General features: G+C 34.1%; 1 protein-coding gene across 5 annotated transcripts in view; it reads left to right on the top strand.

Annotated features, from left to right (window-relative positions):
- CCDC141 (coiled-coil domain containing 141) overlaps window positions 1–17,552 on the top strand; it is a 65,514-nt gene that overhangs the window by 11,100 nt on the left and 36,862 nt on the right. For all 5 annotated transcript variants that reach the window (XM_068195999.1, XM_068196002.1, XM_068196001.1 and 2 more), the window contains exons 4-9: window positions 4,115–4,306; window positions 5,415–5,523; window positions 7,709–7,962; window positions 10,104–10,223; window positions 16,377–16,571; window positions 17,147–17,319. In XM_068195999.1, the coding sequence (XP_068052100.1) occupies window positions 4,115–4,306; window positions 5,415–5,523; window positions 7,709–7,962; window positions 10,104–10,223; window positions 16,377–16,571; window positions 17,147–17,319 (1,043 nt within the window). The remainder of the gene's footprint in view (window positions 1–4,114; window positions 4,307–5,414; window positions 5,524–7,708; window positions 7,963–10,103; window positions 10,224–16,376; window positions 16,572–17,146; window positions 17,320–17,552) is intronic.

Here is a 17,552-nt window from a genome sequence, read left to right as displayed (position 1 = left end):
ACATTTCTTAGTGCTTGGGTCTCTCAATATTAAAATTCACTGTTTCTTCTGAAAAAAAAAGAAAAAAAAAAAGAAAAAGTGTGTGTGTGCACGTCCATAAAAATGTGAAAATTCCTAATAAGGCATTCTTGGTTTGCTTCCAAAATTCTGTTTTTTATCATGAGAGAGACTGTGGCAGAACAGCCACAAAAGTGAAGAGAATCCAGCCCATAAACTTAAGTTTAAAACCATTATTGTTATTAATTTGGCTCATGAACCTGAGGATTGCTCCTAATTATTTTATTTACTTTAATTTACAGAGCATAAATTACTAAATATTAATTTATATGCTAATAGCCAAGAGAAAAAAATTAGAAAATTACATTCTTCAAAAAAGCACTAATATAATACACTAATTTTTTGCATTTGATATCTTTTAAATAAGCCTTTCAGTTATTTCAAGCAAAAATATTTTCAAAATTCTTATTTTTAAGTAATTTTCTTATGGAAGAAATTATTTGTTAATATTTTCTGAATTGTTGGCAATTAGTTGTTGAGGTGCTCAAGAGTACAATTAGCATAAAAGTTCAGCGGCATTTTTATCAAACCAGAGATGACTCTTGCAAGTGATCTGAAAAAAAAAAAAAGGAAAAGGTAAAATGTAATAAACATCTTTTTTCAGTGTTTTTTCAGTTCACTCATCAATTTCAATATTAGTATGAACAAAATTCCCACCAAAATAATATTTGTCTTGAGGTAGCTCTATGACTATTTTCGGGGCTTCAAGTTAACAACTGTGCTGTATTATCTCAGCACTGCCTTTTAGCACTAACTAAAGGTTAATTTTAGCAGCAGCTCAGTGCTAAGAGAATGGGAGGGTAGTTTACACCTCTGAAAATTCCAAGCTATGTAGTCAGTGTACAACAGCTCAGGAAAGGCAAAAGATAATTTCCCCCTCTCATTCCTTGCTCTTTTAACAGAAGGAAAAATACTCTAATAATGGACTGTGAACAAATTAATACAAAAGTTATACTATCCCACACAACTTACATGAAAGACTTTTCTGTGTTTGCTGCAATATCAGAGGCAAATTTACCCTGAGACGGAGAGGGGGGAGAGGTGTGGCTGCACAGCAGCTGCATCACCAGGCAGGGAGCATTCCTGCTGCAGGCCTGGGATTGCATCCACCCAGTATCCCTTCAGTCCATCTGAACCAGAACATTGCCCCCTTTAAGCTTCTAGTGCTCTTCTTTTGGTATGGTAGAATTAGACATATCACAGATATTTAATAGAAATTGAACTTGGTCTGCTGTTTTCAGAGCAATGCTTTTTTGACATGGTTTTACTGACAGCAACAGAAGTTGCATGTTTGCATGATCTCCTTTTTGACTACATGGTAGGCATTCCTTTTATTGTCAGGCTTCATTCCAGCTTCTCAGAGTCCAAAAAGAACTCTACTCTTCCATTTTTTTGTGTTCACAGGGAATGAAACATGAGATTCCAAAAATGTTTGAAATAATTTTAAGTCTTTACTGGAAAGCTCTGTTAAGTTCACTCAATTGATAAAAACCTCATTAAAATTCAGATTTCTGTGAAATCATTTTTTTGATGGAAATACACATTTTTCCTCTTCCTACGTTTACTTCTAGATCAAGAGACACAAATTGGAAAAATGAAAATACCAACTGGTTATTAGGGAAAAAAGTTTGACCACAAAAATGAGTTCATTCTAGAACAGGTTGTGCAGTAAAGTTCTGGAATTTCCATTGTTAGGGATATTTAAGACTTCAGGGGCTAAGTCCTTGAGTAACTAGAGCAAGGGGTTAGACAGATGACCTGAAGAGTCCTGTCCAAATTATTCCTTGGCTCTGTGTTGATAAAAGGGTTATATTTCAAAGAGAAAAAGTAGAAAATCAGTAATATCAGTCAACTTTATTTAAAAATAAACTATTCACATATGTAATCTATAGAAACTAACACAGTTGAGGATAATTTTTTTGAAAGTTCACAGTAACTAGTGGCTTTGATAGTTGTGGGAAGCATAATTTTAAACTCAAGGCAATAAAACTTTAATGTAATTCTGACCATCTTAGGTATTTGAACTGTTCCTCAAAGAAAGAGTAGTTTCCTGTAAAATGTTCCTCTCTCTTTTTTTAAATTAGTCTGTCTTCTCAAAAGGTAACTTTTTCTGTTGCTGAGGAAACAGACAATATGACAACTCTTGTAATAGTATATTCGGGGTTTTGTAGCATTACAGGAACTTTTATTTGAAGGCAATAAAATACACTCCCATTTCAAATGAGTGAACCATGTTCAATCCATGCTAAAGAAAAAAATAAGTCTGTATTTGAAAACTTCCATTAATCAGTTCTAAACACTAAAAGACTATTACACATGAACAGTTTCATAATTTTTTTTGTAACTTTATGCACGCTAGTTTTGCATTTCATTAAATGCAGTAGTTTGATTTACTTTAACTTTCTAATTTTCTTTGGCTGGATTTGAATTCATCCCATAGTAACTGAATTTTAAAAGTCAGGGAGCATGTCTGATAACCTTGAAGAATATTCCGGTTTTCTCTGTGTCTTAGGGATTAGCTATGCCTCACAGCTAATCAATTACTAGAAAACAGAGCCTACTTGCCAGGGATAAATGGTAATTAACAACCTGTTCAGATAAAAGGCTTCTAAAAGAAGAAAAGCTACTTCTAGGTCCTATACCATTTTTGTAGCATTCATCTTGTGTAGTTAGGAAAGATTTAGCATTTGAAATGTCTTTTAATATGCTGAAGCTGATGTAATATTAGGATAAAAGCATACCTAGTTTTATTTCAAAATATAAAATAGCCAGATCTTTGAAAACTAGTCTTTGCCAAGAAATTTCACATGGAACTACCTCAGATGTCATCTGGTTTTCTACAGTGTATTCAGAACAGCTATGAAAGTGGTCTGATGTTTTGGTAAAATTAACCTTCTAGTGACAAGCAGTTTGGGTGTAAGGTTCTGAGAATATTTTACCCCATTTTTTTTAATATCAGCATTGTCATGACTATAATGCTTCTCATTAATTGATATCAAGATGTTGAGTTAGTAAAGAGACTATCAGTATCTCATCTACTCATTTAATTCCTGTTATATTTGTTACAGAGCCAGTCTAGAATGTTAATATCTCATGTTGGATGATTAATGAATGCCACTGCTTTTACTGAGTTGTTATGCATGTAACAATTTTATGCCTCATCAAGAAGGAATCATCATAAAGCCTTCTCCTAGAGTTGATTATCAAATTTTTATCCAGTAGTATACGAATGGCTGTTTGAATTGCCTAATAAAAATTTCTTTTTATATTACATATTAATGTGGTAGCACCTCTAATAACAAAAAAAGGTGACACTTCATTAACTCATGCTCATGATAAAACCCAAGATGGGGGTGGGGAATAACACAGAACAAATGTTTCTCAATTTTTCTGACACACTGAAGATTTGTAACATAAGCTGGCCAGCAGTTATTTTTCTTGGGGTGAGATTAGGAATGAAACATAGAAGAATTATTTTGACAATAGAGCATTATTATTTGGTGGCCAGCTTGAGCAATGCAGCAAGCTGAACTTGAAACATTACATAAATTAGGTGTAGTTTTTTTGGAGAATAGGTGCTTATGTTCAAACCACTCTTGTCTGGATTGCATTGTAGTCATCAGAAACCTTTGAGTAAATTACCTCACAAACTTCTAATGTCCAGTAATGTAATATGATGATTTATTAAGGAGGAATCAAAATATCTGCACTGCTGCCATTTCCAGGAAGACGTGTTTATAGAGACGTAAAAACTTTGGAGTGTAAATATTAGAGATAACATGATAAACTCTCTTAAATTTTGTTTTTTTGTGAATTTTGTAAATTCACATACAAACTCTTAAGTGCAGTAGAAATTCAGAAGCTTGCTATAAAACATGCTGAAATAGCTACTCTCCTATCACTAGGAACTGGAAATAAAGCAGGAGTAGGAGGCCTGTGGCTTCTGTACAGACCCACTGTAAAAATATCCTGACACCGGTATCAGCACGGTCTTTCGGATTTTGTGTACACATTTCTTATGTTTGTTCTGTATTGTTTTGGTGTATTTCCTTCTCAGGCTTTGGAAGACAAGGTATGGGACCTGCTGCAGGAAGCAGACAAGGTTGCAGAGGAGAACAAGGAAAAGAGTCAGGTTTATGATGCCATGGCAGAGACCCTTGGGGATGCATGGGATGCTCTCATCATTATGTTAGAGAAGCGACAGGCACTTCTGGAACTTACTTCAGTGTTCTTTGAAAACGCTCTGGAGGTTTGTATTTAAATGAAATAACTTAATTTGAAGCCGCCCTCATCTTACAAGTACTCTGACCACTGTAACTTTAATGTGTTTTATGTTGTTCATTGTATTCCTAAAGTTTGGCGCAAACAAGAAAATTAAATTCCTGGGATACTTCCTCAGGATCCTTCCTTTTCCACCTTTCAGATAGTGTAGGATGAAGCTGAACAAAACACCATGTTGACTTTAAGAAATATTTTAGTCACGATGTCTCCCAAATCTGTACTTGACAGAAAATGCCAATGAAAAGTGGAACTGGACCAAGCCCTAAAATACCTATTTCAGTGGCAATGGACATTCTGCAGAATAGCTTTCATCCCTTATGATTAAAAATATTTGGCATTGAAAGAACTTATTCTCAGATGCCTTCACTGATGCACATTGATGATTGGTCACTGAAAGATTTACACCAAAATATCCATAAGGTATTGTAATTTCATAAAGCAAACATTAGTCGAACATGACAGTGCTTTACTTCAGACTTTGGTGTACAGGTGGACACAAAAGAAAAACTGTGTGATCCCTGTTTGCCCATTTCTCTCATACTAATTCACTGATACACACAGGGAGCTAAAGAAGGGAGGGATTCCAGACCCTGCAGGTTTTTGCCCACTCTATGTAGCCTCATGATCAACTGTCCCCACATCCTGGAACTTGAAGAGTTTAATAATTCTCCCTGATAATTTTGTTTCCAGTGTCCCCTATAAGTTGCCAAAGCAACCATGGGATTAATGACTATCCTAAGAAGTCCAAGATGAACAATCTACTAATTATTGTGTCCTGATAATGTGTATTATAAAAAGAAATTAGATTTGGCACAAGGAAAGATGATTAGCAAAGTGGCAAATTGTAATTACAGATTGTGTCAACTAAAATCCTTCAATCAGTACCTGAAAGAAAAAAACAACTCAGAAAGTGCATAGAGGCCACAAAGCATCTGTATCTGGCAGTCACTAAAAATGTCTTTCTCCAAGAATTTACAAATTCACATGAACTTTTCTAATAACACAGAGATTATGATGTAGTTAGGCAAAACACAATTACAGTGTGCTTCTCACTATCCTTTGTTTCCTTAATGCAGTTTGCTGTTAAAATTGACCAAGTTGAAGATTTCCTGAAAAACGCTCAAGAGTTTGATAATATTGACTCTTTGAGAGAACTTCTTCTGCAACAAGAGCATCATACAAAAGGTACAAACAGTACTCCACTTCTGATGGCATGTGGTTTTGTGCTGACTTCTTGATGGGGTAATTCTATTCTTTCTGTGCATATTAAAAAAAAAATCTTATAACAAATATGCATATGTTTTGTTTGGAAAAATATAATGGTGAGATAGATTTTAGCAGACTTGCTGAAAGATGTGAAACTCCTGGTTTCAAGCTAGCCCTTGCATCTTGCCTTCAACAACTTTCCTGCACATACCTTTGCCCATAAAGTTTCTTTCACATAAATTATTTTTCTTTATTCAAGCTTTCATGTGAAGCACCTTTTACTATATTGTGACACATTCAAATCAAAAAGAGAAAAAGGTTTTTAGAACTAATCTCATTGTGTGGCTCTTCAGGCAATTCTATATGGTTCTGCATTTTTTTATAAGTCTTAAGACTCTGTCTTTGTAATTTTAATCAAATTTTAAAATTAAACTTGTCAGAATATCAGTGTGTACTTTATTGTTCACTAGTGAAGCACTAGCTAAAGCGTTTTTAGCTACCTTGAACACCAGGTATTCTTTCTGGAAGGCTGAATAGAGAATCAAACTTGGATAACACTAATATGGGTTTTGAGTGTTCCAAATAGATCTTCATGGGAGCCAAATGCTCACTGCATACCAATTTAAACTTGAAGTATCTGGCAGTAATTTACTGCTGAAAAGATCATCTATAACTGTAAGGATCAGATGAAATCATTTGCCTGACAAAGTCTGCTTTGATGGAAATAAGACTTCCTTCAGATGGAGGAAAGTGGCTGCAATTTATTGACTTCTTATTCTACCCTAAAATAAAATAAAAATTCTGAAAGCTGATATTGAGCTATTTGATAAAAACCAATGTTTTCTACAAGAAGGATACTCTCTACCCACTCCAAAGAAAGGTGTCTGAAAATACAACCCTGACCAAGTGTTGACTCTACCAGTATGTGTTAAGTAGCTTATCACAAATGCTTATATCTCTGGAATTAAAAAAAAAAAAAAAACCATAAATGCACTCCAAAATGGAATAAAAAAGTGAAAATTTATGAAATACATTTGTTTATCCATTTCTATGTGTGTTCAATTTGGGATGGACTGAGATGAAACATTTCTGATTAATACCAGTTTTCTGGAAGGCAAGAAGTGAAATGGACAGGCTTTTTGCAGTGAGCTCATGGAAACTAATCTCTCTTGTTAGCCCTTGGTGACTGAAGAACTAGAGACCTCCCACTCTGCTTCTTCCCTTAGTGTTTTTGTGAAAGGTGGGGATTTAGGGTGCTTTGCCTTGAATTATCAGTACAAGTACTCAGCTGGGAAGAGTTCAGAGTTCAAAGTTTCAGGGGAATTGCTTCTTGTTTTTTTTGGAAGATCCTGGTAAATATTCCTTTCTTTATACTTTTCTTCATGTCTACCTTGCCACTTACATTGATTTGTCTCCCCTTCTTCCTTATTCTGTGGAATAAGGAAAAGGGAAAAAAAATTTCCCTTTTCATTTGAAAAATTTAGAAATATTGATCATTGTCCATCCAATAGATTTTGAACTATATGACTTTCAGGAGATGGAACAAAGATAGACACGTCACTAATAGGTCATTAAAGTGGAGTAGTCCACTTTTAACCAGAATTTTAACCCTGAATGTGTCTAGGGAAAAGCTATAGCAGAAATTAAGAGTTCCTGATACCCCTGACTTATTTATAACAGCCCCCAGGCATGAGAACACTTTTTTCCCCCAGTGCCTGTGAGGGATGTAAAGACCTAAACTTAGCTTGCATCACTAGTGAAAAACTGCAGAGGGTAATGATCTACATGGGAAGCAAGGTAGAAAATTCCACTTTGGCTTACCCACTGGTTGGGAAACCATCAAAAAGAACTCAGTTTTGAGAAAACAATGAGACTTCTGTGTTTTGTTTTGATGTCTCTCAGTACACCATTACAGGTGTGTGTATATATGTTTGTGTATACCCCATTGTACTTTCGTAGGTTTACATAAGAGCTGTCCAAATTGAAAGATCTTAGAATATATATATATTCTAAAGTGAGCATTCATGTTCATGCAGTTCATGAAAATATGTTGTGGTTGTGTATGCAAATAGATAGTTTGACAGATACATGAGTAATATTTGAAATATGGTACTAGAATCACAAAGCATTCTGGGTTTTTCCTGATGAAATTATTTTCTTACAGAACTTCTGGAGAAGTCATTTGCTCTTTTAAACAAAAGCCATGACCTAACTCAATTCATAGAAGAATTCAAATGTGAGGGGCCAAATGCAAATCCAGAGCTGATTCAAGGGGCCCACAGCAGCTGCCTGAAGATTGACAATCTCCTTGAGATGCTGCAGGACAGGAGACGACAGCTGGACAAATTCCTCAGACATCAGCGCCAAGGACTGGAGCAGGTTCTGCAAATTTGTTTGTGGCACCAACAAGAGACCCAGGTAACACATACAATATCAAGGGAAATCACAGTATAAAAACCAACCTAGCAACTGTCGAACAGAAAAGGAGCTTAAATATATTTATTAGGCCTATATTTCTGGGCTACTTCTGTTTGAGGAAATCCTAACTTTTGAATGTTTGACTGATGTTAGTGAGAGTTGAGGGGATACAGATGAAGCAGAGTACTGGAGACATGCTCTGCTGTATTGAATTTAAGAGTAGATTTTTGCTCTTTGTGTTGCTTCTGTTTTGCTAGGCACAACTGTGTAGTCTAGAAGGATGCACAGTCTGTGTGTTGTTTAGCCCTTGCTTCCAGGTTATGGAACACTGAAAATGCAACATCTCCCTTTGATCTCTAACTGGAATGTGATGATCTGATAGTCATAAATAAATAAAGCATATTTATTTTACATAGTTTCCTTTATGGAAGTGTCAGCATCATATTTTCTGATATCTTTTTCATTAATGAAAATCAAAGGCAGATTGGCCTATTTTATGCATAATTAGTTATCTCTGGAAGAAGAAAGTAATTCATTTAGTCAATAATTATTATAAATGAAAGATAAAATCTGATTCTTGAAAAACAGGAGTGATTTTAGATTTCAACCAATCAAGGAAAACCACTGTCTTTTTCTAACAGCTGTGTTAACCTTGTCTCCTTTCCCATACCTTCAACAAAATCACCAAAAGTGAAATTCTGTGGGTTTCTTGCTTATAAAGCAAGTTGAGAATTCTCAGCTGTTCCTTCAGGGCTAGGGTAGCACAGTGAAATCACTCAGAGGTCTTAGCTATAGTGGAAGCCAGCTGATTAAACTCACTGTAATGGAAAGGAATATTGCCAAATGGTAAAGGGGTGAACACTTTGCTATAACAGGGTTAAAAAATTACTTCTTCCTCTGCCTAACATTACAGAAATACTGGCTTGTTTTACTAAACAGATACATGATAAAAATCCCCTGCCCTAATTTGGAAATAAATTTTTATTTCCCTTTTAGCACAGTTTTTATTGTCCACTCCATTTATTTGTTTTTTGATGATCTCATAGTAAATATTCTGTGAAAATGTGCTTCCAGGAAAAATGTTTCAGTCAGTAAGTACACATCTGGAGGATATACTCAAGAAATGAAGGCTTAGTATTAAAATCATTTTCTTACTTCCCTAGGTCTCTTGGACTCAATGTGAATATTTTTAATGTGTAACTAAAAATACTTCCAATATATTTTAAAAGTTTTTTCTTTTTTTTTTTTTTGTAATTACTTAAATTTATTAAAAATAGCATGATTCTACATAAGCAGATAAAACAACACCACAAAATCTCTAATGGGCTACTAAAATCTGTAGAGTACAGAAATTCTTAGTATGTTGCCTATGATCTAAGTATAGTGGTGATTTTCCAGACTGGAAATATTGGAGGAAGTCCTCTTGATACCAATAACTAATTCTGGATACTATTTTAAAATGCGGAACTTCACTCAGGAATTCTTGCCATGTGTTGTTTACCAAAAATGTGAGAGGTACCTACTATGAATCAAGCAGATACAAATGCAAGTAATTCTGTGGAATTTAGAAGATTTAATTGTACACTGCACATGTTTGCTGCATATACTTGCTGAAGAGGTTTGTAAGATGTAATAAATTTGTAAATCTACATAAGATGGTTCCACACAATAGTATCCCGTTATCTTTACTGGGTTTTTCAAGCCAGGGATGGAGAGGTTCTATTAGGTCAGAAATACTCAGATTTGTAGTATTTTAGTGTATGCAAATATTTAAGTTACTGTATGTCAATGGAGAATGTACAATATCTTTATGGTATCAAAAAACATGCATTTATTCTGTGCGTGGCTATAACTTGATTCTTTTTTTACTGTGTTAATTTACAATCTGCTCATACTTGATGAATACATTTTTGTCTGTTTTGTCATATAAATCCACTGTGTGTTTGCTTTGGTATTAGTCCTTTCCTTCTGCCTTTGTTATGACACAAATGTAAGCGTTTAAATAGAAGATGAACATTAGGAATGAAAAATGAAAGGAATGAAAATGTGAGCTTTTTTTTTTTTAATTAAACTACCTTGTACATATTTTTTAAAATGGACTTCTCAAGCTTCTCACTGAGTTCTTTTTATTATTTAATTAGGTAACGTCTTGGTATAAGAAAAACATCAGAGATTATTTTCAGAAGCAAAACTTAGGCTCATCACTATTGGAAAATGAAGAGTTACTTCAGGAACTTGAAGAAATGGAAGTCAAAGTGAAAGTAAGAAATACCATAATTGGTTGGTGAAACAACTTTAAAAATGTGTAGCAAAACATGATCATGGGCATTGAACAAGCACATATAGGAGTAGGTATTTTCTATATGTACATGAGATATATATATCTATATGTCTAAATTATTTTAGCAATTTTACTGCTTTTAATGCAAGGCCTCCATGTTTCTCACATTTTTTTTCCCATTTAAAATTTTAAAAGCTACCCATAAGTTATAAGAAGAATAACCCTTAATATTGTTTAGTTGGTTTTTAAATCTAGTGATCGAATTCGACAATGGTAATTCACATGTAAAATCCTGTGGTGAAAAATCAAAAAAACAATTTTATTACCATTTTAATAAATTTTAATGTTTATAAAGGACAAAACTCCAGCCATTTCTACCATAATTAATTGTCAGTGAACTGAGTACATGATTGGAAGAGGTATTTGCCCATTTATTTCTTGTGATTAAAAGTAATTGAAAATGCCACTTTCATAGCTAATATGAGTTTTCCAGAGAATGAATCTGTTATTGCCACTCATAAAAGAAAGGTGATATTAAAGAAAATGTTGCTATAAAAAGAAAGAATCTTAGTAGGAAATAAATTGCCTATATTTAGAACCTTTTTTAGGTAACTGAACTGTGCCATAATCAGGTAAGTGCCGTTGCTGGGTCAGGACCATTCCCCAATATATCATTTCCATGCAATTGAATTTGGATAACCTGGATGACCAAGGAGGCCTTTTTCATCCAGAAACTATTCCACTAGAACTAAATGTCTTTTAAAAGGTTCTTGTGTTGATAGTAAGAGGCTTCTGATTGTTCACAGATCTGTTTCCTTGTAAGCTTTGTAGTTAAATGTCACATGTTTGCCTGTTTGCATAATTAACAGGTAACTGCTTCAAGGCTGTCATGTAAACACAATACAACAATATTTCTAATGCTTCTCCAAGCAGCATGTCAAAAATACTTTTTGTTTTTAAAGGGAAGATGAACATGTAAAGATAAATTCTTCTGAACAGACCTTTGACACAAGAAAAACAGATAAAGCAGTAAACGAGTACACTGTGGAGTGTTTTCAGAGAGACACACAACAATAGGTGTTCTAAAGCATCCTGAATTTTAACCAAATAATAATTAATCTTCTCCACATTTCATTTTCACAGGCTATTCTTGTAATTTGCTGTCTGATTTAGAAATTGGGTGTAAGTGCAGAAAGGAAAATAATATGCATTTTCATTTTGCATAATAATATTTTTCATGATTGAGTATCTAGAAACTAACTTATAATAATAACACTTATTATTGCAATTTCACCTAAAATTTCTTCTCCCATACATTATGCAATAGATCATTCATATCATTATAATTAATTGCTTTTTTTAATGAGATCATTTTGAAGTGTTTAGCATTAAGCCTTTTTATTACGCATCCAGGTGAATTATGATTTAGAGCATCTTATCTTTAAGCCTTCTGCATTTCTTACTAACAGCATGTTGCAGCAGAGGAAAATTAAATTCTTGAAGGGAATATTACTGAGCATGTGGGTTTTGCTTATGATGTGCAGAAGAGTGGCCAGGTTGAAACTGCACGCTGAAAATATAATTGAGAAAGCTGTGAGTTATGGGGCTTTGAGAAAGCTGTCAGTTATAGGCACTGGTTTTTGCAGCACTGAACTGCAGATGTTGAAAACAGAATAAAAGAGGTACCTGTTCCAAAGTAGCATAAATAAATCTTTTCAAGTATCATTTCATGTGTACTGTAGCTCAGAGCAAAATGTTTGTGCGTAGAAGATATGCAGAGCAAGTCCAATATTCTCACAGGGAGTAAGAAAGTGGAAATTTCCAATGTCTGAAATGTCACACAATGTGTTTACTTACATGTATTGTTACATTAGGTTGAACAGGAGAAATGGTTTCTTACATTGTTCAGAGGCCAGCCTAAGAGGGATTTATAGGCCTAGTATCTAATTTATGGGACTGGGCTGAGAGGAGAAAGGAGAATGAGTCATTATTATTATTATTTTCTCAAGCTGGTGTCTTATGTTGAACTTCACCTTGCTAAGGGGTAAAGCCCATAGAAACATTATCACTAGTTTGTAAAATAATCAAGACCAAAAACAAACCTAAGAAATCATGACTGGGGAAAAAAAACCCTCAACCCTCACAGACTTTAAAAGAACCCTCCTGCCTCCCATTCCTGCAAGGACTTTCCCAGCTGCCCCCACCTGTTGCCACCAAGATTTGAGAGAAGAGGCACATTTAGGAGCTCATATTTCAATAAGGGTGTGCTAGCACTGATTACCTGCCTGCTGTTACATTTCTGCATCTTGGAAGTGCTTGACATGGTAAAGAAGAACTGCTAGCACCACTTTGTGGCCAAATAATTTTCAACATATCTCAGCAATTTTCTGGGGCTGACAGACTTTGAATTCTTTTTGCTCTTTCTGCTTGTTGATTTTATCAGCTCACTGTTAAATGCACTGCTACAGCCGTTCACTGAACTTCCCAGAAGACACATCATATGGTAATGGTCATAGCCCCTTGTGGTTTTATTAGTGCCCACTACTTCTTTTGAACTTTGATTATAATAATATGATGTGATTATCTTGGTAGTTATACTGCAGTGTAGTTCCTGAAGGGGAAAGCCTTTAGAATATTCACAAGGACTAATTTATCAATGTGCTGATGTATGCAGTGAACCAATGACAGACAGATTTGAAAAAGCTCAGAAAAAGTTCAGATGTGGACATTTTTGCATATGAAAGAATAAGCTAATTTATCACACATTCTGAAAAAAATGCATGCTTTTATGTTTAATTGACTTGTGTTTTAATTGCTATTTTATCTAATATATGGATCATGATGTGAAGTCAAATAAATGTGCTTCCATGTTTTCTAAGCTTAAATCTAGAACATGCCAGTGAAAAAACTTTGATACAGATTCTGAGGTTTTAATTCAAAGTTCAAATATTTTATTGTATGGACAAGAAAAGTAAATTTATCCCACAATAATTGTTTAATAACAAGGTAAATTTTTAGGTATTTTCACATTTTCCCCCCCAGACTTGTGTTGAATATTTTAGAAGGCAGAAAATGTTCAAGACTTTTAATTAAAGCTACAATATTTTTAATTCATCAGTTTTAACACTCTTGAAAAATACCTGTTTAATCAAAGAACCTAGAAAGGACTCATTTTCCTCACCAAATAGAATAGCGAATGCAAGTTTTTAAGACTTACTAGTGTGAGGAAAACAATAGTGACAAGAGCTACGGAGGCACATTCAATGTGTCTTTAACGTGCCAGAGCAATTCATAAGCATCTCCTGGTAAATTGAAGAGTCAGTGTAAGAGAAGGCTGTGTGTTTCTTTCAAGGAAAATGAGTAAGAAATACGTTAGTGCTGACTGGCAGACTGTTATGAATTTAACATGTTGGGGTCTGAAGAACAGAAGAAGTTAACTAAGATTTTTCCACTGAGTTTTTATGTCCTGTTGATGGAAAGCCTTGGCTTTTTATGTGTAGAAACATTTCCTTATAAATAGAAAGCTGAAAATGAAGTTGTCCCTAGCTGTTTCATAGAAAATTCAACAAGCTGAGGAATGTTTAAACAGGATAGCAAATGAGTCTAACCAAATTTAATGCCCTCAGAAAGTGTGCAAGGTTGTAATGTTTGTGGAATGTTTTAAAATATAAATTACTATAATAAATTGGGTTTTTGAGCTTGTGTGAAAAGTCAGAGAAGAGCCTTGCCTCAACATAAACAAGGCAGAGTTTAATATCTGCTCTTAGATCACCTAGAAGCTGCTGTTGGGCATCTTGTACCAAACAAACTTATGAATTTTGTTACAATGAAATACTCTTACATGGAATAATTTCACTGTAAGTTGATTAATTCTCTTATAATTAGTCTTGCCTGCTATAATTATAATTTAAGCATATAATACACTGGAACAATTCAGAACTTTTGTCTTTCCATATTTGCTTCTAAGCTAATTATGGACAATTTTCTTTCCACTAATACATGAGCATTTTTCATTCTTGTGCATTTTTAATTCTTGCATAAAATATTATTTTTTAATTATGATGCAATTAAAAATAATAGCAAAATGAGGATTCACATATTCAACTGCACTTTTTTTGCCATTTTTGTGGTGAATTATTATTAATCCCAGTTAAAAGCTCCTGTCTTCAGGCTTGTTTTCTAATTATCATAAATATCTATATGTTTAAATGTAAGTAAAATTACTATTAAAATCTGACCATGCAATTCATATCAGTCATTCCAGCTGCAAATATTGGAACATGACAATTTTCTAGTGCTGATATAATTGGAAATCAAGTCACTTCAGCAGTGTGTATGGGGACACATCCTTACTATTTTTTTCCCCCCAAGATAAATTTGTCAGGTAAAAAGTTACAAATACAGCACAGAAGACTGTGATTTATTATGCCTAAAATCCTCATTCTTGCTTAATATTGCTTAGGATAGAGAGACAAAGGATTTTATGAAAGGGGAACTGTGCATTAAATAATAGAGTGCAAGGTTTCACTTAATTAAAAGTACAGGATGATTATTGCATCTAGATGTCTGTAATGGTCATTATTTTAATTTGAAAAAAGAAATTTAAAAAATTAGAAAGATTTTGCTATAGCTGTTTATCAGTAATAGACAAAATGAGAAGAAAAATTGCTTTTCTTGTTCTCAGGATTCATCTCAATTTCAGTAGGAAGCTGAGAGTATCCAACTCAAGATATTTGGGCGATTTTTGGAGTGTTTTCTTGAGAAAGTGAGCAATTTCTTTGCAGGATATTCTCAACCAGCAGTATTTTAAGAAGCATAGAAGGAAATACAGTGGGCAGATGCTTGTTTGGGGAAGAGATGAACTTTAAAATTATCTGAGAAGGCTTTCCCTCTACATTCCCTTATGGAAGGAAAGAAGAGTTAAAATGAGTGAGACAAATTTGCATCTTTGTAGGCATACAGTGCAGGTATATTGAAGCAAAACCAGAACACAAAAATAAAACAAAGATAGGTTTGTTGAAATATGTGAAATTAGTCTTTTTACTAAAGCCCTTAAAATCTGATTGAAACATTTTAAGGCTATTGAATTTTTTTATTATAACACTTTTTTAAAATTGGTAATACTATAAAGTTAACTTTAAGTAAAAGTTAAAGGCAAAGGTAGGTTTAATATGCAAAAAGTAAAGAAAAAAGCATTAATTTAGTTCTATAGATTTTTACTGTTACTTAGTCTTTCCATGGCAGAAAGGTGGGAGTATTCACCACAGTAGAGAAATAACATTCCAAAAGTTGGTGTATATTTGGGTCACCACAGTAGAAGCACAAGTCAGGTCAGTGTGAGTAGTTGAAAAAAAAAAAAGAGGAGTTAAATAGACAATCAGTCATAATTAACTAAATGTGCTTCCAAGTGGTGCAATGTAGACCAAAAACCTATATGCAAACTTGTGCTGATTCAACAGAATCCATTTTAAAGAACCTTAGTTTTAAAATACCTGGCTCAATTGTCAGAAATGTTTCTGGCTCTATGACTTGAAATTCTTAAGTGTAATCTTCCTTTTTTTCCTTCTGTCACTGCCACTAGAAAGGTTCAAGACCAAATAATACAGAGATATTTTTTGAGTGGACTTAAGATTTTGTGTAGGAAATCAGGGAAACTGTGCAATGGAGAATGCCAAGGATGATGGCACAACCTGCTGTAAGGGAGGGTCATTTGATTGAAGTGATTACCAGGCATCTCTTAGCAGAAATTCTCTCACTGCAAGGAGCTGTCGTCTAGGCAATATTTTAATTTGTTCTTGATGAAACAGGTGGGCTGAAGGGCTGTTTGCCATGAGAGTGTGGTCTTACCAGGAGGTTTCTTGTCTTTGTTATCCCAACCATTTTTCGCAGCAGACACCTTAGTAACTGCTGCTCCTGCCTGTGAAATTGTGTCAAAAATGTAGAATGCCACTGCTGGAAACTCTTATCACTAAAACCATGATTTGCTGGGAAGCTCCTCCAAGTAGAAATACTGTTTTAAATAATGATAGCTTTCATGCCTATAAAAACACACATTTTCCAATGCTTATATTATTACCATGCAATATATTATTTTTCTATGTGTAATTGACTAAAGTGGAATTTTTCCCACTAGGAATGGAATTACACTGTGGAACAATTGGAAGATGAAGCATTGAGGATCTTGCTTTCAGAGGACTATACAGAAAAAGAACATCTAAAACTTTCAAATCAGAAAATCTGTCTGTTGCAAGAAGAAGTATGCTTCCACATGGAAGAAAGGAAAGCCCTGCTGCAAGAGGCCAATGACTTTTTTCGTGCTGCTGTCAAGGTAGGTAAGAAGCCAAGTGTTTCATAATAACCTGACAATGAAACTATTAGTGTGCTCTTGAAGGCTGGTGGAAGTGAGATTTTGCAAACAGTAGGCAAAGTAATTTGAAGTGGAAAATTTCAAACCCAATTACCCTTTTCATATGACTTTTTGCCTCAAACTCCTATCCAAAATAGCAAATCCATTCAAAAATGTATTTTCTTTTTTATTTCCTTTAAGTATATGTAGGGCTTGGTTTCAAAATAAGGTATTTGGGAATTTTTTTTTGCCAAGAATTGGGCTCTAAGATTGTTTTCTGGGGACACCAGAAACAATGCCTATACTTGCAGTGGTCTCCCCAGGAGCTAATTATAATCAGTATTATTAATAATGCAACCTTTTTTCCAAAAATCTTTCAGTTAGAAGACTATTTAGAAAAGTTTATATTTTAGGGTGTCCAAAGACCAAATGGCCGTCTTGTATTTTTCTTCAGGTATATTTTTTGAGATAATTTATAGAAGTTTTAAAAACAGATAATTTCCAATTATGGTTCCAACAGAAATATTGATAACATATGCTTTTCTTTTTTTCTTCAGGTACTTGATGGTCTTGAAAGTATTGAAAATTACCATAAAATCTCTATTTCAGAAGGCTTACATTTACCTATATTGACAGTGAAATACAAGGAATTGCAGGAAGCAATTAAAGGTTGTACAGCAACTACCATGCAGAAGGGACAAACTTTAGTTAATAAAGCAGATTCTCACAGGTATTAACATAAGTTTCTGATGAAACGAAAGTAATGAAAAAACTTATTTTGAACATGTTAGTTTTACAAAAATTCTTATGACAAATATAAATTTAAGTAGGAAATAACTTGATGTGTGGGGAGAGGGGATTAATATCAAACTTTCAGTTCTTAATTGTATGAGACAACTTCTTTACAATCTAAAGTGGAATGCCTCAAGTATTTGGGTTCTGAATTGCTTCCCTGATATTATG

Source organism: Anomalospiza imberbis, chromosome 7 (assembly GCF_031753505.1).
Source record: "Anomalospiza imberbis isolate Cuckoo-Finch-1a 21T00152 chromosome 7, ASM3175350v1, whole genome shotgun sequence".
NCBI classification, from domain to species: Eukaryota; Metazoa; Chordata; class Aves; order Passeriformes; family Viduidae; genus Anomalospiza; species Anomalospiza imberbis.
The sequence above is the reverse complement of the archived record's forward strand: the minus strand, read 5'-3'. Positions and strand labels throughout refer to the sequence as shown.